General features: G+C 30.9%; 1 protein-coding gene across 2 annotated transcripts in view; it reads left to right on the top strand.

The window, feature by feature from the left end:
- pnt (ETS transcription factor pointed) overlaps nucleotides 1–27404 on the top strand; it is a 504008-nt gene that overhangs the window by 61621 nt on the left and 414983 nt on the right. For both annotated transcript variants that reach the window (XM_076411200.1, XM_076411199.1), the window contains exon 3: nucleotides 12183–12312. In XM_076411200.1, the coding sequence (XP_076267315.1) occupies nucleotides 12183–12312 (130 nt within the window). The remainder of the gene's footprint in view (nucleotides 1–12182; nucleotides 12313–27404) is intronic.

The following is a 27404-nucleotide window of genomic DNA, read 5'->3' as shown; positions in this document are numbered from 1 at the left end:
CAGTAGCAGTAGCGATCCACAGGGGTCAACTGTGAGGCGGTTTCGGTTTAGTGTATTGGTAAGCCCAAAGGCAGTTCCACATAACCTGGTTGTCACTCCAGGGCATGTCTCCGCGACTAGGTATGCGTCATGTATTCCACCGCCTGGTTTTAGGCCAGAACAAAAAAAAAAGAAAAGTTGACTTTGATTTTTCGAGCAAGAACATTTGTTGCCAACTGTTGAAATAATATTGTTTTCGATGCTTTTTTGTATTCAGAAGAAGTATAGATCTATTTTTTATCGATTTTATGTCGTAATATTTTAAATATTTTGTTTTATAAAGCTGTATTCTTTATATGTTCGTTTATTGACTATATATCGTGGTTTATTGACTTGAATCAATAAAACCCTATGGGTACTACTTTTCTATCGATGGTTTCATCTGCAATCATGAAGAATTTTCAAAATCGGTTACTACCGTAAATATTGGTGCTGAGAGTAAATTGATATAACAGGTCATTTGAAAAGTTTCCAGCTTACCATAGTAAAACACATTTTTCTGGCAAAATTAGTTTTTTTTATTCAACATAATTCCCTTCAAGTGTGTACTCTGATTATAGTGACCCTCCAACTTTTCGGTACAATTTTTGTAGTACGATTTGTCCTATGCTTCAAAATATACCTTAGTTTCGTCGATCACCTCTTCATTCGATAAAAATTTCTTCCCAGCTAGCATTCTTTTGAGATCTGGATAACAAGGGGGATGAGGAAGCAATTCGAAGCCCATTTCATGGATTTTTGATCCGATGCATTTTCTTGGAAAGCAGCACTTAACTTTTTTTCAAATGCGGCCGTTTTTCAGCGATTTTGTTCTTCAAACGGTCCAATAGCGCTATGTTATAGTCGCTGTTGATGGTTATTCCTTGTTCAAGGTAGTCAATGAAAATTATTCCATGCGTATCCCAATATACAGACGCCATAACCTTGCCAGCCGTCTGTTGCGTTTTCCCACGCTTTGGAGCGGGTTCATCGTGTGCAGTCCCCAGTCAAAAGTGAGCTCGCGCGGCACCTACTTTGCACAGAGCTTTCTCATACCAAAATATTCGTAAATGATATGATGTACACGTTCAGTTGTTATCCTTAGAGTGTCTGCTATTTCATTCAATTTCAATTTAGGTTCACCCAAAATTTCATTTTGTGAATATTTTTAATGTTTTCGTCGGTAACAACCTCTTTTTGGCGTCCACTGTGTTCACTGTCTTCGGTGCTCATTTCAGCACGTCTAAATTTAGCATACCAATCCTTGATGGTTGATTTTCCTGGTGCAGTATCCAAAAACCAAGTTTTTGTATCAGCTGTATTTTTCCCTTCAAAAGGCAATATTTCATCAACACGCGAAATTCCTTTTTATCCATTTTTTTCACAATAACAAAAGTTGCTTCAGTCAAAATGCTTTAATCCACAAACTAACGATCGGACAGCTGTCAAATTTATACAAGCATCTTTTGAGGCTTTAGGTCCAACTAAAAACATATGGATTTAATTCTAGTAGCGCCATCTATTTGTCAGGCCAAGAACTTTTCGATTGATTTGTTAGAAGTGTGGTTCTAGCGATATTGAAGTATAAATTTAATATTACATGAAAATTTGGTCTTTAAAAAAATTTACTCACTTTTCGTCTTTAATTTTGTTAAATCATTCAACAGTCAAATAATACAAAAGCCGTTATTTATCACTTATTTTATTTAAGTAATATTTCGTTTTATTGAAAATATTACAAGTATTTTTTCCCATATATTATTATGTACTTTTTCTACTTTTTTCTAACTTTCACACAACATATGGTTACTTGATTTGGATCAAATAAGTAGTAATTAGAAGTCAAAATCAAAATTAACAAATATGGCGTGTGGGGCGGAGCGCTCTATTTAATTGCTCTTTTGATTTGACAAATGTTGAAATATGTAGTCAAAGTTTGTTATTTAGCGAATTGACTTTACATAATTTGTACTGAATAAAATGTGTTTCTCTTGCAATAATTAACTCAAACATATAATTTATAATGGTTTCCTATGATGGTTACGTTCAATTCGAACTTCCATTTCTGCGCCTATACCATATCGGTTACAGAGGTTAAATCAATCTCAATGAAAATATATTCGGAAAACCTATACGCTGGTATAAAACATCAAAATATGTCGAATATGATGTTCTAGAATCTCCGCTTTTCAACCGCTATGACTTTCGATTAAGTAAATAAATAACGCTATGAATCTTTCAGATATACTCTAGCTTGGACCCATAGAATAAATATTACTATTACAAGATATGCCACTTTTAAGCCTGAAAATTTGAGATTACTTTTTCCTCTGCCTTGTATTATTACCTAAAAATATTTAGTTACTAATTATGTTAATTATTAAGATGTTAATTCGAAAATTCTTGGTTAACCAAATCAATTAGGCACATCATTATTTATAATTTATTGTCAATAAAAATCATAGTTAAAAGTTACAAGTAATATATTTACTTGTAGAATGATACCGGTACCGAGTGGTTTATGTGGTCGTAAAAGTCGCCGAACTACCATTTAATACAATAAGCTTTGTTCCATCGCTACTGACTTTACTATACAGTCGCCTTAATGATTTAGACATCGGGCGTCTGAGGAAAACAAAATAAACAAACAAGAAGCCTCATGTATTACGAGGTCGTGTCAACAAGTATCTTGTTTATTGATGGTATGTTTTAATAACCTATGCGATATTTTTAAAACATAAGGTATAGACAATTGATCAATGAAACAATAAACACACAGGTTTGTTTTTTCGAAACAATATACTTGTTTCGACGGAAAATGTAATAGAAATGATCACTGCAATAAAGAAAATATTGATGTTGATTAAATAATTGTTTATAATATAAATATATTTATTAAAAATATTGATTTATAATAATAATATAGGATAGGCAGATTCTAAACCAAAATATTCATTTTTAAATTGCGTGGTGAAAATTAAGTGAAATTTGAAGATTCGCTATATTAAGTTAAACACCATTCAGAAGTGTTACGAAACATTGACGTCATTGAAGATTTGAAGATTGAAGTGATATTTATTAGGGCAACCTAATTTTATCTACAATCGGGCTATAGATTAAAAGATGTAACAATTCTAAAAAGAATAGTAGAATTAAGTAGTGTCGAAGTGATTATTGCAGATACGCTGGCCATGAAATAGGTTAGAATTAGCATTGGGAACAATCGACTGAAAACAGTCAGTTGATAGTCAAAAAACTAGCGATTAAAAATACGACTGTTCGACTTTTTTTTTCAATTCGTTATGTCAGACGAAGTTATATGAACCCTTTCCTGTATAAATTGTGAGAGAGGAAAGGACGGAGATAATTGCTTGGAGCAGTTAATTTTATATGTGCTTATTTTTTCCAACAGTAGTATAAGCGAGACGGAAATGTACATATTCCTTTAGATACTAACTTTAAAAAGAAAAGGAAAAAAATTATTACTGAATAATATCAACATGTAATTAATTATTTCATTTTAAACGAAGTACAATTACTTTTAAATTTGAATGTTCTGTAGACCTGTAAAAAGGAATGGAATTTTTCGATGGAATGGAATAATACCCCGCAAATATTTTATCGTATTTTAATATGTTGATTGCTATTTTCAAATAATATACTATAATAAATATAAACAATACAATAGAACTTAAACAAAACCTAAAAACTAAATAAGTACAATAACCATAAATACTAAATAAAAATTAAACATATGCCTAAAAATAGAAATTCATTGAATTCATAGAAAAACAAAATTCATGACAATTAAAAATGATCGCACAGTAACTATAGAGCTTTTTTAAATAAAGTAAATGCTGCTCTATTAATATACAATACATTGTTACTTACAAGCAAAATACCAAAAAAAAAACATAAAACTATATATATTATATGTAAATCTATGTACATTTTTGTCAAGGACGAGGTCAGGAGGACCGGGCCAGAACGTTAAAAATCAGTCGAGTGAAACTAGTAGAACCAAAAATAGTAACTAAAAGTACACGACCGAAACAGTCCATAAGAAATAGTAACAAAATCAGTCGGAGTGAAAATAGCGACTGAAAGAGTCACTGGTAAAAAGTAGTAAAATCAGTCGAACCCAAAATAGCGACTGAAACAGTCGATAGTAAAAAGTAGTCAATTACTAAATAGTCGATAGTCGATTTCAGTCGATAGTTCCCAACACTAGTTATAATAATGAAGAATAGAATTAAGTAAAAAATACTATCAGTATTAACACTTTTTTAAAAATTTATTTGTGTTACATTGTTACTAGTCGTTACCGATTAACCTACAATTTGTCTTTACAATAACGTAAATTTAGGTATATATCCAGGGGGACCCATCAGCCCTATCTTGGTTTCTGGTATAATAGTGTTTATATATTAACACTGCTCTTTTACTTTTAAATACACGCCACTTTTTTTGGTCTGGTCTAAAACCAGGTGGTGGAATGCATAACGTATACCTGGTTGCGGAGACTTGCCCTGGAGTAACAAGTTGGACTGGGTTATGCGGGACTGCTTCTGGACTTACCAGTACACTATACCGAAACCGCCTCATAGTTAAACCGTGTGGGTCGCTACTGCTACTGCATTTAACTTGGGGATATGGCATCCACTAACCGGGCAGCCGTTATAGGGCACGTGGACCCGGCGAAAAAAACAGACAGTGAAACTAAGTATAGATTCGCGAACTTGAGTTAACACACGACTAGATGGTAGCATATTGGGGCAAATGTTATGACTGCAGCGGTGGATGTGGTCGTTTCAGCCTGGAAAAGGGGAGTAGGTTAGCGGTGACGCGGTGCTAAGCTACCAACATGTCGAGCAGCTCACAAACAAGCGCGTTTTCAGAAGAACGTGAGCTAAGATGTTGTTTGTGGAAGGATTGAGATATGAAGAGCTTGATTTCTGGAGCGTGTGAATTTGGTTATTTCTGGCACACTATGGAGCGTTTAAGATTCTTCTGAGGAGCTTATTTTGGAAATCTCGAAGCCATTTCACCAGGTTGGGTGTAACAAACTTGAAGTAGACATTAGATCCGTAAAGGAGTACGGACCGGATTAACGTCGTGTAAAATGTCTACACGTACAATATAGTCTGCAACAGTGTCAGTACGGTCATTCCTTACCTATTTTTATCAAATGTTCGTACACTTTACATTTCCTGTCATTATGTGAGCTTTGAAAATTGTCATTCCATATCCTGGTAATTTTATTGGTGTTGTTGCATCTAGATTGTATTAAAAATGTTATTCATATTTTAATTTTAGTTGTTTTTTTTTGAATAGATTTTGTTGTAGTAATGTTTAGTGCACTACCAGATACTACGATTACTATATATATATATATATATATATATATATATATATATATATATATATATATATATATATATATATATATTCATAAACTCAAGTCAGCTTCTCTCTAATTTTTTAGTTTTCTCTATTTCCTTAAAAGATTAAAGATTCTTTTGCCTGAATTTCTTCCAATTTTTTCATAACACAACGAGAAATAGATAAAGAGCGAAAAGCATATGCTTGTAGTATAGCAGTCATATACTTGTTCACTTCTCTGTAGTCTGTAGTAGGGATGTCGAAAAAAAAACGATATCGATAAAGTTATCGATATTTTTCGCCGATATTTTTTTAGTAGATATTTTTTCGATATTTAGTAGTATCGTTTTCAAGTATCGAAAGTTGCAAATGGGAGTATTGTCTTGGATGAGAGATTTCTCCCTCCTGGTCATCAAGAGTTGTTTTAGTGAAAACTAGGGTTGTAGCGGAAAAAAATCGATATGAAAAACTTTTTTTACTGAGAAATCCCCCCGCTCATCAAGTAATTTTTATGTGGACAAGTAGGGTTGAGGGTGAAGAAATATCGATATGTCTCTACACAGCCAACATCCTTAATTTGTACAGCAGGTTTCAAAAGAAGCTTTGGGTTTTACCAACAAAAGTAACAAACGAATCAAAATAAATTCTCATCGCAAACATGAAAAACCAACATTCCTCTATCCCCAACCCACTGTATTACAAGCATTTGAAAATCGTATTTGTTCAACAAAATTATAATACGTAGGCAATGTACAGTATTCAAACGTTTTCATTTGAAAATTGACGACCTTTTCAATACTCCCCAACGGCGTTAGCCGTCAGTACTTCATGGTAATCTCGCCCGACTAATTTCGATTCAGATTCACGTAAAGCACGATTTACAAGTCCGCGTTCTTTACCGGAAGGTATATTTAAGTCGGGAGACTGAAATATACCTTTCATAAATGCCTGATCAGGCTGTTGAATAGATGTTTTCAACTAGTAGTGTTGTTTTTGTCTTGCGCCAGCGGATTCGAGTCTCCATTATAGAAAGAAGAACGTGAATTCGTTTTCTGTTTATCTCGGAATGCCTGATATATATGGGATTTCCCTCGATTCCTTTGTCGCGTCTTTGAAATTCCACGATTTTCTGTGCGTTTCAAGTTACTCAATTAATTCACGACAAATACATATCACTTTTATTTATAAATTTTACCACAAGTTATCCGTATAAATAACAATTATTAAATAATTTACACACTTGCATGTATGTTATGAAATGTGAAGGGTACTTTAAGAACTATTTTATTTTACAGAAAGATATGGAAACTTTTGAAATCTGTCCTAAAATAAATACACAGTCTTTTTTCTCTAAATACACAGGGCAAGATCGAGATATACTTCACAAACTAACGATCCGACAGCTATCAAATTTATACAGGCATCTTTTGAGTGTTAGAGCTAACTAAAAAATATGGATTTAATTCTACTGGCGCCATCTATGTGTCAGGCCGGGTACTTTCCAATTGACTTGTTATATACCTGTCTTTTAAAAAAGAAGGACCAAAGAGATATACGTGGTTGTTGTCTCATCTGGAGAGTTCATAGTTGAGTATCGTCTGTACCTTCGTCTGTCAGTTTGCCTTTAATAATCTTCTGAATAGCGCTGTTTTAACCAACTTTCTATGGTATAAAGGGTATGGAATAATTTCTCAAATTTTGGTATCTAAATTAAAATAATCTACGTCTGAGAAACTAAGCAAACTCCAATCCTTTAGTGTCCGTAAATTCCTAATTGGAATAGTTGATGGCTAGGAGTTTTTAATCCTCCTCACTTCACCTCTTATGACATCACAGCTTCTGCTGCGATACGTTTGATCGAACTCTAATTAATTACACCAAGGAATGCTTCAAATAACTGCAGAACGATTGTCAATTCAACATCAACTTGTCTTGATGTTTGGTATATAAGTAATTTGATTTCGATTCATATGAATTCGAAAGATAATACCCTGATGATCTTCCTGGGATCCAATGAAGTGCGCCATAAACACTCACACATGCCATCATCAGCATTAATATCGAAATTTGTGGAACAAAAATGAGTAAACAAATTAATATTAGTAATGCTAGTTAGGCATTCACTTAAGCGCTCATATCCATCATCACCTCGCACTTTTTCAAAAGCCCAACATCTTTTTGTTACTTTTAAAATACGTTATAGTATGCCCTCATTGAATAATTATTACAAGAGATATGCGACTTTAAATATTTCTTAATTTTCAGTTAGACTTAGATTTCAGTGTGATAATTTGTGTTTTAGAGAGAGAAGTCAGCTGGGGCCATATTAGGTGAATACGGTGATTGTTCGATGGAATTTGTTGAGTTTTTGATGAGAAAAATATTCAAAATGATAGTCCCATCACAATTTTTGCCTTTTTTTTTGGAAAATTGGCCCTCTTAAAGGCCTTATAACGTTGAAATAATATTATTTTTTGTTGAATGTTTTTATCGATTATGAATACCGATTAAAACACTTGAGCATAACTAAGAAAATCTAATATTGTATACAAACTAGATCATCCAATTAGAGCAAGTACGCGAGTTCAAGTATTTAGGATTAGGAATATAGGGGAAGAAATGACATCTGCGTCTGATATCTATAAGCTTGATGCCTTTCAAATACGATATTTCAGGCAAATACTACATGTTTCTCTCTGAAGTCATGTTAGAAATAAAGTTATTCGTTTAGGATGCATCATTTAGTGCATAGTTGAGAAACAAATTCAGTAAAACAGATAATACAACGGTTTGGACACGTTTGTGGAATCTAAGGGCGGAAGAAGAAAAACAATTTCGAAAAATACAATGATCAAGGCCGTAGAAAGTGATCTGAATGGTTTGAAAGTAACATTGTAGCTGATAATAACAATTGCTGCTGATCGAAGAAAGATTTGTAGCGAAATTTAATGAAGAATATTCGCTGCAGAAATAATAGTAACGCACGATATGGTCGGTTCAATGTAACAGTGTACTTACGTCATCTGAATTGATGACCTCGGAACGTCGCAATGTTGTCGCATCAACGCTGAGTTTTAATTCATTTTAGCGTTGACATACAAAAACATTCTAGTCTGAGGGACTATTGAAGGACTTAAACTACAATTAATTGTACAGCTATAATAGTTTGTAGACTCGGATTGTATGGTATTATATCTATATTGAAATCTTTTCAACACCACCTATGAGGCATAGTTCTAGGCGTGTTTTTATGTTGTGGTATTCCCTATAGGTTTATTTCTTGTGTCCTTCGGTGCAGTGTTTCCTAGTAAAGTCATGTTTATGTAACTGCATTTCTCCTTAGTTTGTTCTGTTGCTACGTGTATACATCTTTCTTGATAAAACTATTTTAAAACTAATTTAATCACTGCATTCTCGCTAACGCATTTGCCATATCTGCAAAACAGTTAGTAATAATAAGCAGCAATTTGAAATTTATCAAAACCTATAGTTATTATAACTAATATTTTAAAGAATTTTGCAGACCTTTGACAACCGGACGACTTCCGCGGGCCGATTCGTTTATCTGTTCGAACGAATCAAACAGCATTGTGTCTCTTTTTAACTAGAATAATAAGAGAGTGAAAATACAATACAAAATACAAAATACAGGCAATACAATAAACATCTTCATGACGTATGTGATGATGTGTGTTCACTGTTATTTTGAATAGGCTTTGTGTAATAAGTAGTCACTCTCCCAGGGGATGAAGGGAATTCAAAACTATAATTGAGAAAATATTCTGCTTTGTTACATAGAACTAGATATATTATTTATAAAATAAATGTATTAAGTTGACAGTAAAACTAGTGATTTAACATGTTTTAATTATTTTGTCCCTGTACTTACTTTTTTCATTAACCTTAGTTTTTTCTCATTTTCTATTAAGTTTTTAGGATATGCATTTTCTTTTTTATTGTCGTTTTATGTTTTTTAACAGTCCTTTTTTTCCAGATAAAATTAATCATTAGAAACCACTATGATACATTATAATTATATAAATCGATTTTGAGAGAGTGAAAGGATTTTGACATATTTTTTACTTTTTGTACTAGTGAATTCCATCTGCATTGCTTCATTGGTTTGTTTGATTTATTTAAAATATATTTTATGGATCAATTACATCTATTACTTCATTTTTTAATTTTCACCTATTATTTTTTTTGGTTTCAGTGTTATTTTTTTAATAAAAACAAATTATTTTCACTTTTATATATTGTATATAAATATTAAAATTCCTGATGAAGCACTATATTTGTGTAGATAACAAGCAACATTGTATTACAATAACCCTTAGTGGGAATCCTGTTCATCATGACTTAATGGTTTTTTATTCGACACTCTTTGATAATTGTTGACGATTTGTAACACATATTAACGTTAAAAAACATTTTCTCGATAATTTTAACTAATTCCTTTGTGATTTGGTGTGATCATTCCGAAAATAATGTTAAAATGTCGTATCATTTACCGATTTTTCGCTATACAGCTCATGATTGGATGCTGTGTGAAGCCAACAATAGGGTTTTACAATTTTCAAACAATTTACAAGTTTTCCATGTTTTTATGTGAATGAGAGAGCAAAGCATATAGTGATCTCTTAGGAAAAACTCTAGAAAAAAAATTATATGAATAAATGAAGCCAGGGCCGATGGTGGTTAGTTACTGTAGCTCACTTCACAGAAAATAACAAAATGCATCACATCGGAGACAAAGCTGTAGAAAAAATTTTTCGAAAAAAGACTAAAGGAAATACGGAAAATAGTATTACCATTATTGTAATAATAAAAAACTACGGTTTTTAAATTTCCATATATTATATTTTGCCCATATTTTGAGTTACCGGGGATGATCAAAATAATATATCAAATATGCTCTTAGCACGTACAAAAATACATAAAATTTAGATTTTTTATTAATCTCTTAGCACTTCAACAATTTGCCCTTGGGTAATAAATATTTTTTATGATTTCCATTAAACAATATAACTATACCGATAGTAAGTGATCTGCTGCACAAACTTACTCTACAGATTATTAAATCTCACTCTATGTGTTTACTAATCAGTTTGAACGGTAGTATGCGTTTGATCCTACGGATTTTACTGTCATTGGGATGCATTAAATGTCTTCCAGAGTACTTTGTATTAACACTTTGAATGACACTCGTTATGAGTTCCAAGGGGATATCGCGCTGAATTAGTTTGTTGGAGGCATAATATGGGTCATCGACGATGGCTTCAACACTTTATTCTGGAACCTCTGCAGGATACATATGTTATATTTGCTAGTAGTAATCTACAGTTTAATACCATAAATCCAAATGGACCTAAATATTGCTCATACAGCAGAACCTTGTTTTCTAAGGATAATTTAGATTTAGACTTTTCAGCCAATAATGATGGTTTAATTTCAGAACAAGCTGATTGCGTTTTGTCGCTATATGTTTTTTCCATGCTAAGCTTCAATCAACATGCATCCCCAGATATTTAAAATTGTCTCTTTGCGAGAGTTCATAATTAATTATTTTTACAGTGGCATAAGTCCAACAAAGGGTGAATGTCACATGGATAGAGTTTGTCTGTCATGTTTTCACCCACAATTCGACTTTGTTTAGATGAAGTTGGAGCTTTCTTGTGGCTGATATTGGACCCTCGTGTGATTATAAAACCGCTGTATCGCCAGCATATGTTGCAACAGTTGTCTTTCTTGAGATCGGTAGGTCAGCTGTATATAATAGATATAATAATGGACAAAGGGCACTGCCCTGAAGAAGACCTGAATATATTTAATGTAGATCAGTGTATTCGTCATCCTATTTCACAATAAAATATATGTCTGTGAGGAGATGATTTCAATGGTTGAAAATGCGTGTGGAGCAAAATCCTTTTCAATTTAACCTGCAGTCCAGTGTGCCACATCTTGTTGAAAGCTTGAGATATTTCGAGTAATGTAGCGGAGCTATATTTTTTATTAATTTAGTGTTTATTTGGTTGACTAATCTGTGTGAATTGGTCCTGTATGTAGTATAGTATTTTGATTTTAATTAAAGTAATTTTTGCAGCCTTTTGATTTGATGGCATTTTACAGATTATAATTTGATCAATTCTAAACATTGTAGCTCTTCACCACTCGATTTATTATCAAAAAAATACTGCTACAGCGATTTATTACAGTAATTTTACCGGGATATAATTCTTAAATTAATTATTTGTTTTCTTTCTTAAGCGTTTCAATGCCCTGCGACGCAGGATGTGATATTCGTGAACAGATGTTCTCGAACTTGGCCGATGTCAACTTTATGTCAGTAGATATCTCCCTTGTTTGTTAACGGATTATTTAAGATATTATTTGCTTTTCAGAGAAATGAGTGTAGTATAGTGAATTAATTCGCTGCATACAACTTAAATTCACTGTTATTTTGGTCGGACAAGATCTTTTAATAACAAGAAGCAAAACAAATATCAATATCAAACGATTTTAAGGAAGTGGTCATGAAGTTATGTCATGTATGTAATAGTTCTCGTAAAAAATATTTATTGTCTAATGGGCAGATTCCAGAAAATTTATGGCGCATTCACCATATTACTTAAAACTTTTTTTTGTACTTTTATACTTAATACACCATAAAACATATATATTAAATTGTTGCTTCTTGTGTTGTTTTGTTATCATATGTCTATCGATCTTACAAGTCAGGCGTTTATTTTCAGTATTTAATTGCTTTTTTATTTTGTTTTCAGGAACAGGGAGTTCCTTTCGATTTTAAACAGGAATGTATCGACGACAGCGATGAGGACGTCTCCCGAGTTCCGGCTTCCGTGCGGAAGGTGCCATCCATCAGCGATCTGTCTGACCCCGAGGCATCTTTGGGTAAGTTTTTGCTTTTTCTAGAATAGTTTCCTATTCTTATATTTACAAAAATAGTTTTAAAATATCTGTTTAATTATCAACTCCGTGTAAGTGTGCGTTTTCTCTTGATGTTCCTTAAATTTTTTCTCAGAACTCAAATTTTAGTTTTTTGAAAATGTTCTCACGTCCTAAACATTTTTACAGCAATATATTTATTTTCATTTTAATCATTGTATATCAAGATTTCTTTTTGGTAAGCTATAAAACCCGGTTTACTTTTATAGGATTTTCTGGCACTGTTACATAAACAAACTTTTCTTCGAATTTAAAATTATACAATGTGTGTTACTTCTTCAAGTTGTATCTGTTAATTTATCCCGTTGGGATTGTTGTTTGTTTGTTTTTTTTTTCGTAATTTTTTGTTTTAAACACATGCTCGTTAATGACAAACAAACATTTCGAGAATGATCCTACAAGTTTTTAATAACTGATAACACTGTGCCACAATTTTTTTGTTCTATAACATTGAATAAAACGGCTTTTTTATAGTACCTACCATTTTAAAGTTATGATAAATTAAAGTACTATAAATAAATAAAGACAGTATGAACATTCTAAATCATATTTAATTTATTTATATTATTAATTTAATAAAAATTATATAATAAAAATTATATTAAATTTTTTACAAAAAGACAGTGAATCGAAATAGCTCAGGTTTAAGTGGTATAATAGATTATGTATGGTATATATGATTATAATAGAAAAATGTGTGAACAGTAGATCCACATCCACATCCTCGTTCATTACAATACAGCAGTAGCCTGTTAACATTTTAGCGTTCCATCTTCTTTGATAACGCTCTTCTGTCTATTTTATATCCTTGTGAAAATGTTTTCAATGAATGCTCACCCTGTTCGCCGCTCACCATTCCAAAATTCGGGGGAAATATCGAAATGGAAATGCAAGAAATGTATATTTAAAGACATTCTGCACCGCATCGTTTAAATTTTTTGTAACAAGTTATTCACTAAAAACTCGACATTTTCTTTAGATAAATCCTAGAGAAGAAAAATCTTTTACCATTTTTATTCATGGCCTTGACCAAGTTTTTCATTAAATCAAGTTTTATATGTTGTAAGGATGCAATAATAAATATATTTCTTTTAAAAATATTTTACAGGGATGATATTTTTGATGAATTTGTTTTTAAAATGATGAATTTATTAAAAATTATATTTAATTTTTTTATATTTTGAAATCTCCTTTTACAACTAGGGGTTTATCTGGACTAGACCCACAGTTTAGCTTGGGTTCCGAACTACGGTTCTCAACATTAAGTCTACCGATTGGCGAGTGAGTGAGCCTGGTTACTGGCGTGACTGGGATCATTTTCCTTGTCGGATTTTACACTCTTGCCTAGGACATTCACAAATATTAAACAATCACAAACATAAATTTACGACCATGCCCCAGCAGGATTCGAACCCGCGGCTATCGCAACAGTAGGATTACCGTCCTATCGCCTTTACCACTGCGCCACCAATTCGGCTTATATTTCGTTTATTTATTAACTTAAAATTATCGGCCAAAAATTTTCGATACGTAGTTTTAAATGTTTATTAAAAATTAAATATCGATATTTTTTTGCATCCCTATTTGATCCCGCTATATGCACAGCAAGACTTTATGGCCATGAATCCGATTTGGTCGATTAATAAAACAGTGAACTCACGGCATTTAATTTTATGACGTCAAAACGTCGTAATTTTGACGCATTTAAGTTTGTAATTAAACAGCCACTATAGTTTTGTTTGGTAGAGTTATTATGTTTACATCGAACTCTTTTAAACCACTTATGGTATCCCCTGGAGGCTTAAACTACCTAATTAACAATTGTACATCGAAGTAATGTATTTTATTTTAATTAGAGAGCATATTTACTTTTATATGATTAAGTTCTTGTTTCCTTCGTTGCTGTTTTTTTCTTGTCAAGTCATTCTGATATCACTGTATTTCTCTTTAATTTTTTTTGATACTACCTGTGTACATTTTTCTTGATAAAATCAGATTTAGTCACTGCATTCTTCCTAATGCAATTGCCGTATCTTCAAAACTGTTAGTATTTATTTGTTCCTGATACATTTTAACCAAATGCATATATATTCGTATATATATTCTGAGCAATTACACACATATCTACGCACATAAATCTTTCACACTCTACAATCACACTTACCATTTGTTGTTGTCTACTCTCATAACCCTGTTTTGAAAGGTGTTATTGTAGATAATCCTTCTTTCCACACGTCCAAATAGTTTTTGCTTGTCTATCTTTGTCAGCCTGCATGTTTATTGTAGTAATTCTTTGCCACATCATATAGCAATTCGTTTTGATTGAATATGCAGTGATCGGGAGGAAGATGTTTTCCTATTATTTGGCCCTATGATCTACTGTGTATCTTTTTTCAGGCCTATTACTAAAAAGTGAATTATATAAAACACCATGTATAAATATTTCATTTATATTTATCAGGTAACAATTTGAAATACTTCATTTTTCAATATTATGTCTTCAAAACTTAATTTATGTTATGGAATCCAATCCTTAATTACAGCCTTTGCCAATCGATTTGTTGGAATCTTTTCCACCAGTGGTTTGGCGAATTGTGCATAACAATAACTGATGGTTCCTCCTTGTTCTTTAACATCTGATTTTCCAATAAGAACAGAAATTTTATGGGTCATTTCTCCATGGTAGTCGCTGTTGGACTTTGACTGACGTATTTTACTGCTAAAAAGGAGCCCTCATTACCTCATTGCTGTCAGAAGAGATGATTAGTGACGTAATCTGTTTCTGACTGGCTATTTATTGGCTTTAATATTTTCAATCAGAGTAATCAAAAATATTAAGCAACGATTTGAAATTTATCAAAACAAGTAAAGGGCGAAAACAACGTTTGCCGGTTTATATCCCCCTACGTTGTTTATTTTGAACTAATTTTTTTTAACTAATTTTTGAACAATTTTGCAGACAACTAGACGAATGTAAATATTGTCTGAAATTAAAACAAATTTACATATCGCGATAGGCAATACATTCTACATGTTGATGACGTGAGTTAACTATTTTAGGATTAGCTATTTGGATAGACTAAAAGTAAGTATGCTGAATACTAAAAAGATACTGCTGTTTTGTATAAAGAAATGTTAAAACAATCGAATTTAACAGTTAGGGTAGTTGTTCACGTTGATAACTTGCATTTTCGCCAACAGATATCGCTGATAAAAGTACATACAAGTACCTACTATATTTTGTTACTTATATTGGATTTTAAATCTCTTTTCTCTTTTCTTTTCCCTTCTTTTCCAAATCTCAATCCAATGCTCATGATGGTAGGGTACATTACGCGTTCTTATTTACTATATGTTAGAATTTTGAGTGGTTACTGATTTTCATCCTATATTGTCACCACTAAAAGAATAAAAAGACATTTTTGATATGTCAAAAATTAATGCAGTATTTATTTATAAAGGAAAATAAAGAAAGCGAGTTTAAGATGATAAGGTATTGACAAGGATTTTATAATAATATATATAATATTATATAATAACAAATAATCGTATCTTTATCAACATTGAATGAAAATATTTAATTTCATGTTCCTTGAGGTCTTCTAGAATCGTTAATCTCTTTCTGCAGGATTTTGAATGCTACTATGATGCACAAATAAAAATTCAATCAATTTCTACACTTCTACCCTGATGCGTTTTATACATCGTTATAATTAGTTAAATTGGTCATATTTAAGTTCTTTCAGCTTTACTAGTTCATATTATAAAGAAAATATGAGAAATTTGGCTACTAATCTCAAATAAACGGAATATATCTTAAACGGGACCCGGCGCATTCGTCATTTTATCACACGTCATTTCGGACATCTTACCATTAATCTTAATTTTACGATATCCACTTAAGTTAATTTAGACTGTAACGCTATTTGTGTTCCTAATGTCGATATTTCGCATGGAAAAAGTTACATTTTCACTGTACTTCGCTCAATTTATCGCTGTTGGCGCTGAGCAGATAAATTAACATAATATTTCGTGTTAACGAGGAAGTATTTTAGACAATTTATAAGCGGGACTTCGTTCATAACGTTTTAATATCGCGTCCTTTTTTTCTAGTTTAGATTTAAATCGTCTGACCTAATTATGAGTCTTTAATATCTTAAATTAACTAACCCTAATAAGCATAATGTCATTAATTATATGGAATGTTGTCTATCTGTCAGTGTTGTTTGGTATAAATGATATTAAGCGGAATTTTCAGTTAACGATATTTTTTTGTAAAATTGTTTTGATTAGTATTACAATTTTTGTAGTGATTATGTTGACTATTATTTTTTGCTAATATTAGTATGTGGTGAATATAATATGAATAATAGTGAATATATTAGTCATTTAAAAACTATGACTATTCTCGCCATTATGGTGAAGGAGCTTTAATGGCTATGGCGAAGGAGATTTAAAAACTATGGTGAAGGCGCATATAATATTTTTATTTCAGACTCATTAAATTATATGAATACAACGAGTCAATTATGTTGGTCTACTTTTCTGTTCATTATAAAATACGTCTCTAAACTGTTATATTAGTTGTTAAAATAATTTCTTGGTCTTGTTAATAGCCACTCCATATCTTTGATCTCGCTGGCCGAGAAATAGCAAGGGGAAATTTTACATAACACAATCAATTCACTGATGCACCTGCTTTTGACTTGCACTCTGCTAGGAAGGGTCAAGGAAGGACAAGGCTGATATGACCGTTGCTGTTGTTGAGGTTGGTCTTAAACAGATAAAAAGGTTTTATGGGTTTCTCTCGTGATAATTTAGTTGATAAGAATCGGTATTTTTTCTCTTGCCAACTTTGCCATTCCAAGATATGAGTGTAACATTGATTTTGTGGTAAAAATAAAATATTTACAGACCTAAATTTTACATATTTAATTTTGTATTATTTTTATAACTGTTATATTTGCTTTTATTATTTGAGCTAATACATTTTCATCACTTTATATACTTGAAAATTTTTTGATAACATATAAATATAGCTTATCCTAATCCTAAGAATGTAGATATAAATATTTAATTTTTATGTTGTTTATTTTTAAATTCTTTATTAAATTTTACGTCAATATTTAGCAATATTTGCGAAAATTCAGTTGAATGTGTTTAATTAAGACAATATATATTAATGATTAAATGATGCTTTATAATATTTAGCTAATTATATGAGATATAATGACCAAAAAAAGCTTAATGAATTGGTAAATAGTACCAGTATATTTCTGTTTAATAATATATGTTAGTTAAATCAGTTTTAATTAAGACCAGGGGGTACTTGTTTAGTTAATCAAATAATAATCAAGTTAATGGGGGGTTTAATAAGTCTATATAACACATCGTGCAATATATATCCGGTCTAACCAAGAGAAATAATTTTTTGAAATTCAAACTTTTTCGTCAATATACTCTCTTTCAAAAGACCTTCATTATTTGACTTACTTTTTGATACATAATTTGTAAAATGATTTGAATGTGGTCCTTTTGAAAATTGTCCGCTTTGGCGATGATATTTTTTATTCAAGGTATTCTGGATCCCTGTTTCATTCATTGTCTCATGCTGACAATATTGTTTGATCCTCTTTAAAAGCATTGAATCATATCAAATGTACTACCTTTTGATGATCCCAGTGAGTCCTTGTATTTAAAATACATAATTGAAACAAATACAAATTTATTATTTAATATACCTGACGCTGAGGTATTTTGTAGTTAGTATTTGAAATACTTATGATTTCAAAATACATTTGGACATAAATACATTTATCATTCAGTACAAATCGGCTGAAGTCATAAAATACTGTCTTGGACACACAGTAACGGCTGTTTTAAATCCTTTAACATTAATTTGTAGACTTGATAGTATTTCAAGTAGTTGTGGCTTCAAAATACATTTAAACATAAATACATTTATCATTCAGCCCAAATCGGCTATATGATTTCAGCTGACTGTCTTGGACATCAGTTCAAGATCTTCCCATCTTAGGAGAACTAAATCAAAATTAAATGACTTATGACTTAAATGACTTAAGTTGTGTAAGACTAACGCTTTCTCGGTCATAAAACTAGAATACTTAGAGGAAGTCATTGGAGTATTGAAACCAAATGTTACAACTTTAGATTGCATTCAATGCCACAATTGCTACTGCTGTGGCAAACTTTTGCCTACTTCAATGCCTCTAAGAACCAGATTAGATCGGCTGCAGGATTGCAATTTGAGACATTTTAGTGTTAATGTATCACAACTAAAACAAAGCTTAGAAAGAATGTTTAATATGTTTTTTAAACTGTCACCTGAAGTGTAAATGCTACCACACTAGTTACAAAATGCGATCACAACATATAAGAGGTAAATAATTCAAAATCTTGTAATTCATGTCCTAGGGGTACAATAGGGGTACTAGTATAGAAGATGATGATTTTACTGTTTTTGTGAATGGGGATAGTGAGAAACCATAGACATTAAAAATGAAGTTCGACTTAGTCAGCTTCCCATACGATAAGAACAAATACTGGGTCAAAGACAGTAATTTGAACGCTACCCAAAAATTAAAAAAGTGTTCATACAACATAATACGTTTGTGTTAATAATAACCTGTAGAGAGATTTTTTATTTAGCAGGTTTTATTCATTTCTCAACAAGAGGCTGTTTAACTGATTTAAAAATCTAGTATTTATGAACAGATATTTTTATTTTACTGTATTATATATTAATACATCAGTAGGCTGGGATGGATATTAGTTAGTTGTACATTTATTTACATAACCTAACATCTTATTGTATTTTATATTTTAAATAACAGTAGTTAAAATACAGTATATTTCCAATACACGACTTTTGTATTTCGTATTTCAAAATACATGTCAGAAATTCTTTTGTAATTTGTATTTTAATTGAAACAAATTATGTATTTTGGTGAACTCTGAGCTCTGGGGTTATTGGTGCCATTTTCAACCCTATATCACATAGATATAGGGTAGATATGATTCCAAGTTGCCCGCTTGATTTAGAAGACTCTATGAATTTAAAAGAAGCAATTGTCCCGCACAGTATATTTACCGGACTTCACGCCATTCGACTTTTTCCTAATAAGTAGCCAATTTCATATTGAATCCTCTTGAAAAAGAGACTTCCCTTTTCAGCGCGTGTCATTTCGTCGAAGTGTGAATAAAAATTGTTCGACACGTTAAAAATACCTGAAATTGTATCGAGTAAATTACATTTACGGTTTTACTTTAATTTGAGGAAAAAGGCGGTTGAAGCTCATCGAATGCTGTATGAAGCTTATTTCAACCATGCTTCATTTATTTCGACATGTGAGTACTGGTTTTCCAACGTTTTAAAAGATGATGAGGTGATTTTGACTCCGAGACAAAGAGCATTTTAGACAGGCAAAAAAATTGAGGAGCATTATTTCAAGGTATTACTCGATGAAACGATCAATGGAGTTCGCTATCGACAACAATTGATACGTTTGTACATATGCGCCGAGTACTGCACGAAAAATGACCGGAATATGAGCAAAGGCACTATAACTCTCCATCACATGTTGCAAAACCGGTGAAGACATACTTAGAAACATTAAAATAGGAAATGCTACCCCACCCTCCGTATCCTCCAGACCTTGCTCTTTCTGATTACTGCTTGTTCCGATCTGTCTGAGCACCGTTTTATTTCCTACGGTGATAGAAAAAAAATGGTTTATTCCTAGATAGCCCTAATAGATACATACTTCTCTCGAGATGGAATCCGTAAATTGCCTGAATGTTCGGAAAAAAAAACAGCTATCAACAATACTTTGAACTAGTGATCTTCTTGTGGTCGAAAATCAACCAAAATGTATCAAATTAATCAAGTTTGTCTCATAATAGAGTGTAGCGACCTTGAGTGTGACGACTCAGTGCTCAACCCTCGTTTGGTTTAGACGCCTCTAAATGCCTTTTTTTGAAAAAGGGATGCAAATTTTTTGCTAAATCGATTTAGATACATTGAACCGATTTTTTTGCAATATAGCTTCAAATTTACAAAAATTCCTTTACGAGAAATCGTCAATGATTTTATTTCCTCGAGAAATGGAAACTTTAGAAGAATGAGGGTAATAGAAATCGCAGATAGAGATATATTTTTTATATATAAAACAAATTTTATATAAAAAAATACATTTACCTAATAGTATTCGAACTGTAATAAATTATGAATGAATAAAATAACCGTTGGGTTTCAAGCGTGGCCCTACTTGATGTTTTACATTTATTCGTCATGACAGACATGGCTTTAATTAAAGTCGTAGGACAAATTGGGCAACGGCTTGTTAAAATTGCTCGCGGATGCTCAACGTTCTGAAATACTACGCGGATTCCATTGAACATTTATTTCAGGGGAATAATAACCGGGAATTCCTATATTTCCTGCGCGTTTAAAAGCGGCATCAGACAGATATGTATTGGTTCGGTTTTTATCGGCTAGAAAGGAGACGCATCGCACAAAACATGAAACAGTTTTACCTTTCTCCGCTTCGTTTTCTGTGTCCTTTTTTCTCTTGGTTTCCTCTTAACAAATCTTTGAGTCAGCTAATCGAGCTATGTATGCAATATTTATTATTGTATACATTTATCATAGCTACTTGAGTTATTTCTATTGAATGTTTTTTGATAAAGCACATCAAATAATATAGTAATATCGGTTTTTCCTAATAGAGAGCATTAAATTCGCATAGCTTTAGTAATATTTATTCAATCAAGTCATACTGATAAAGCGTTTGAAACCGAACAGTCCATACTATGGCTTTGGCATATAACAACATTTTAATGTTTAGTATGTTTAAGGTTATTTTGTTTTAGTTTTATTTTAGTTTGGTTTTGAAAATTCTAATCTAAATAAAATAATTGAACAATAATGTTATCAACTATAATTTATTATAACACTATAGTGCAAATTAATTATATAACCACAATAGTTTATAGATTAGAGTTATAACCTCTTATCACTATTGCTTTCAAGAATTTTGCATACGTGTGATAACCGGACGACTTTGACAGGCTCATTCGTTTACGTATTCGAGCTAATGAGACAGCTTGTGTCTCTTTTTGACTATTATAAAATGAGAAGTCTGGTAGTAAAACGAATTTACAAATTGCGACAGGAAATACATCAAACATTTTGATGAGGTATATACAAAAAAACTTTGAATATACTATATATGAAATAATAAAACAAGAATAATGTTATTATAATGCATATATGTTATTGTCGAAGGACTTAATCTATAGTTAATTATACAACTATAAGGGTTTGTAGGTTAGAGTTGTTTTATTATATTTACATATAACTATTTTTATACCACCTATGAAGTAGAGTTCTAATTAATACTAATTAAAAACCTAATTAGTAAATGTATATCCAAGTAATGTATTTTATTTTCATTAGCGAGCATATTTCCATTTTTACGTTCAGTTGTTGTTTCCTTCGTTGCTGAATATCATTGTCAAGTCAGATTGATATCATTACAGTTCTCCTTAGTTTCTTCTCTTATTACTATTATATATTTTTATTGATAAAATTTGATATAACCACTGCATTATCCCTAATACATTTGCCACATCTGAAAAATAGTTGCAAGGAGCTCATGTTTATTGTGAACAATTATACACATATCTATGCAGACAAATGTTTCACGCTCTCTAATACGATTTTGTACAGTTATCCTTTATTAATTATATACTGACCTTTAGGTATGTCCAGTCTCATCCATGGTGATCTTATCTTGGTAATTGTCCGTATTGGATCATAATCCCACATCTCGAAAGGTTAATTTGGTCTCATAGATAGTTGCTGCTAATTTCCAATGTATCACTTGTTCACGTTTCCAGAATATGTCTATTTCTTCTTTAGTGTATCTAATGGAGTTCATCCAGATTAAAGGTGTTATTGTAGACGTAACAGTTCTTGCAAATCCTCCTCGACTTTCATGTTGATTATAGCAATCCTTTGCCACATTCCTTACCAATCCGATTGGATTTAATTAGCAGTAATAGTAAGGACGTAACACTCGTGGACTTTAATGTATTGTGTATATTTTTTTAGTCTTTTTTTCTGAAAAAGTAAATGAAATAAAATACATTTAAACATTTCATTTATATTTACTAAGTAAAAATTTGAAATAACTCAAAATTCTTTAACATAGTATCTTCAAAACTTAATTTATGCTTTGCAAGATATTCCTTAATTACAGGCTTTGTCAATCCACTTTTTGGGATATATTCTACTAATGGTATGTCCATAACAATAACCGATAGTTTCTCCAAGTTTTTAACAGCTGAGTTTCAAAACAAAGCAAAAACATGGCATGGCCAATTTCTCTCTGGCCGTCGCCCTTGGACTTGAAGGAAAACATTAACTCTGCTCCAGGAATAAAACCATCCCTGTTTCCAGCATGAAGAACAATATATCTACAATTAATTATTAAAAAATATTATGACTAACGAGACTTAATGAAATGTTATTCTATCTCTTAAATTTTTTCCATCAACTTTTGTAATATTTTTATTATTATATATTACATTACTCTTTTTATTAGCGTTGTCAAGAATGGCACATTCAATTTTCAAATATCCATGTTTTGTCAGCGTCTGCAAGTTTCCATTAGAACCTTTCGTCGGTTATCTTTACACCATTTAAAAAGCCTATGTTTCGTAAAGATGTATGAAGGGGTGACTTACATGCCTCAAAGACTGTTAAAGATGTTAAAGATGAAGTATTTCCTGGCCAGGCATTCTTTGAAATATTTATTAAATTCTTAAGAATATCAAGGTATATTGACTTAAAACATTTATATAAGAATTTATTTATATAAGAATTTATATATGAACTAACAGTGACAATTTTATTGAACCGCGTTTCGTTTGGATTAAATCAAACTATAGTATTTATATAGCCTAGATGTTGCGCTGTTTGACTAGAATTTGAAGAACTCTTTTAATGGTATAAAGTGAGTTTTAAAAGCGGTTTGTCAAGATTAGTTCTAGAGAGTTCTACAGTGACAGAATTATGGTTTTACCAGAAAAATGACAACAGGTAATGGATAAAAATGGGACATAATCATTGATTAGAATTAATTAATGAATTAGAATTAGAATTAATGATGTTTTTATTGTAATAAAGTCGGAAGGACGAATTAGGCGACTTTTAACAATTATAGCTTCCAATTATAGGAACGGAATATATTGGAGAATGTTCGGACTAATGACTACTTGCTCATTAGCGTATTTAAATTTGATAGAATTGATTAGTTTAATTGGATTTGTAATCAGAAAAGATTTAAATAATTAATTTCGCGCTAAAATACGGAAACACTGTATATTTTATACACTATTATATTTTATATTATTTGGAGTACAATATGATAAACATTCAAACATATTAAGTGGTTATTTAGTTATCATAAAATAAGATAATTTTGGTTAAGCAACATCTATATGAGTGGAATAAAATTAAAATAATAAAAATATATGTCCTCATTTTAAATTATCAGGAAACTATATGAAAAATAGCTCAAATGCACGACAAGAAACTATTATTTAGATATTTTCTTCTTTTGAAGGGTTCAGTCAGCTGTCTTCTAGCTTTATTTGATTTTCCATGCTATTTTTGTCGTTGACGTCTGAATAAACGCTTTTAAATCGTTGAAATAAAAAGCTTGACCACAAGTTTCTAAATGTGTTTAATAGATTTCGATAACAGATTTTTTTCAAATCAAACAATAAAAGTAAATAATGTCGAAAATGCAATTTTTCAAAAACTGCAATGAAAAAATGTTAAACTGTTTTTTTTTTCAAAGTTGAAGAACACTTATCTATTAAATAATGTATTTTTTCAATGAAGATGCAAATATATGATAATAGACTATGTTTGAGTTTGAAATATTTTTATTGTTAGACAAAGTTTTGCTCTTTACAATTCTTATTACCTTATTAATAAATATGTTTACCTCACTGAACTCTTCAATGTGAGATCATATATCTCATCTGAATATTCCCCATATTTATTATCATTTATTGCCAAATAAAGTCTTATTTGAACGAAGAATTTTCCATCTTGGAGAATTTCATTTTATTTATAATTAAAACCTCCTTAAGAATGTGCTTTATCATTTAATAATATGTTTTATATTATTGACTAATAATATTTCATGATTTAGAATAATGAACCTATATTGAGGAATGGAATCCTCCGAATACCGTTCAACGCACGAAACAAATTTGTACTGTCTACAGCTAAGGATGGTTGAGCTTCGATCACTAAAGATGAAAAACCGCATAAATTTGCTTTAGATGCCCACTCGTTTAAAAGCCCAAATATCAAAGTTACTTCTAACATTTGATTAGAAGGACCAGTATATAGAAATTGTAAAGTTTTAACTCAAACTTCATACATTAACATAGTGTACTAGATGTACACTTTTAGCGATTGCGTGGTTTTCGTCAAAATATGTATATTAGGAATAAATGAAAGCAACCATAGTATCGTATTGATTGTGTTTAGTCCCAAATATTTGCTAATATTTGTTGTATAACTCTACATACTTACAGTTTATAAAGCAATTATGGTTTTAAAATTATATATTAAATGATTGATTTCGAAATAAAAAATTGATTAATAATAAGTAGTGATAGGTAAAAATGTATAAAAATTGTACAAAAAAATAAACGGAATGAAAGTAAAATTAATATACATTTAATTATATTTTACTAGCGACCCGCCCCGGCTTCGCACGGGTGCAATGCTGATACTAAATTAAATACACTACAGAAAAAATATGAACGTTGTATATAAAAACATAGCGGCCCGCTCCAACTTTGCACGGGCAAAAAATATATATGCCTATGTCACTCAATGAAAACATGATTAAAATCGATCCAGTATTTTTGGTTCATTCATTACTGCCCTTGGCCTGCACGCATTAAATTTGGAGTAAAACAATTCCTCTTCCCCTATACTTACTATGAAGATTTCCTGCTATCTTTGGAATATCTAAATTCATACAATTTTTATTACATTACACATTTTTAAACGCAAATTTTAAATTTGTAATATCTCCGAAAATACTTGTTTAATTTACATGCTGTAAGGAACCATATTGATCTATATTAATTGCACACTGTATTTAAGGTACTTAATTTGATAAGGATTAATGCCGTATTGCTTAAAATAACTTCGTAAATAAGCCATTTTCTCACGTAAAAAGTAAACAATAAAAATGGTTAATGTGGGTTATCCCTAAAAGATAAACATATACCATCGCGGACTTTTTTGTAGACCTTTTTATGGTGTACAATACTGTAGTACATTAATTTGATCTAACTCGTAGGGTTAGGCAGCGTTTTTGCTAATTGCTAAATAAGCCTACAAAAATAGGTTAATTTACGACATCACGTTAGAAACCTCTAAAATTAGCAATGTTGCCTTAGTATATTATGCATGTATTATACATATAAACCTTCCTCTTGAATCACTCTATCTATTGAAAAAAACCGCATCAAAATCCGATTTGTAGTTTTAAAGATTTAAGCGCACATAGGGATATAGGAACAGAAAAGGCGACTTTGTTTTATACTATGTAGTGATATGGAACATTTTTTTGATATTAATGGTCTGTTCTTGATTAAGAAACTTATCATAAAAAATGTAGTTACTTTGTCAGAAAATTTAGTCTAGCAGAATGAGGTAATATCTACACGTATCAAAATTAGTATATAAAAATATGAAATTTTGTCTTTAAAAAAATTATCTAGGTTGTTTTTATTACAAAATATTAAGGAATCGGAATAAGAAATTTTAACAATATGTTATATTACTCCAGTATATACATATTTTGGTATATTGCAAGTTGCCTATGAGATATTAGCAAAATTATATTTCTTCAAATTATATTTATCAAAAACTATAATGGAGTGGGAATAAATACTTAGTTTGTTAATCATTATAAGAATAATTATAAGAATTTGACCATTTTTAGTCATAAAAAGTATGTAAAACTTTTAGAAAATATAGATGTAGGTTCAAACCTTCACTAAACTATTTAATGGTTCCGTTTGTACGCAATAAGTTTCCACAAGGAAATGAACACGAAAACAGTTTATTTTATTTTAGCGAACTTTTTGAAATGTCGACCGATCTTTGATGATTTCATTCACAATTCTGATGGCATTTTCTGTTATCACAAATTTACTGATTTATCATTGAAATATTTGTATGGTATTAATTTAAAGATTCCTTTATTACGAATTGACCCATTTTGGTAATAGTTAAACAAATAACTTCATCATTTCTAACATAATCTCAAAGAGAAACATATAGAATTAGTTTTAAATAATTGAAAGGTCTTAAGTATATCATCATAGGTAGTTTGGCCGATTCGACTTCAGCTGTAGATGATGTTACCTCCTCCCTTTTTTATTTGTTGGTGAGTTTTTAGTCATCATGTGGGTCACAAAGTAAAGGAGAAAGCAGTAGATTAACGAAAACCAAGATTATTAAAGATGAACCATCTGTAAACTTGATAATCCAGAATATTATACAAAATTATAGTTTGAAATAAATAAAATTACTGATAGGAAAAATGTTACTCTTTTGAGGATTGAATAGTGAAATAAATAAGGAAAGAACGATGCAATTTTATTTTAAAATGGAGGTAAAAAAGTTTATTTATTAAGATAAAAATTATATTAATATATAAATTAGGTAATGAAAATATGTATGTAAAAAACTTTATATATTTTAATATATAGACATTTATTACGGCAATTGATGTATATCGAATATATTTCTGATATTATATTAAAAATATTGTCAAAACAAGTTTTAGTAATATTAACATATAATTTTTCGTCGAAAACAACGAATTTCGACCACAGGTCGATCACTAGTAATCTGAAATATTACTATGAGAATTTGAGTATAAATCTTGTCTGCTCCTGGGTTTGTTTCT

Source organism: Rhynchophorus ferrugineus, unplaced genomic scaffold, assembly GCF_030347505.1.
Source record: "Rhynchophorus ferrugineus isolate W39M unplaced genomic scaffold, kcgeb_rfMv2 rfM8, whole genome shotgun sequence".
NCBI classification, from domain to species: domain Eukaryota; kingdom Metazoa; phylum Arthropoda; class Insecta; order Coleoptera; family Curculionidae; genus Rhynchophorus; species Rhynchophorus ferrugineus.
The sequence above is the reverse complement of the archived record's forward strand: the minus strand, read 5'-3'. Positions and strand labels throughout refer to the sequence as shown.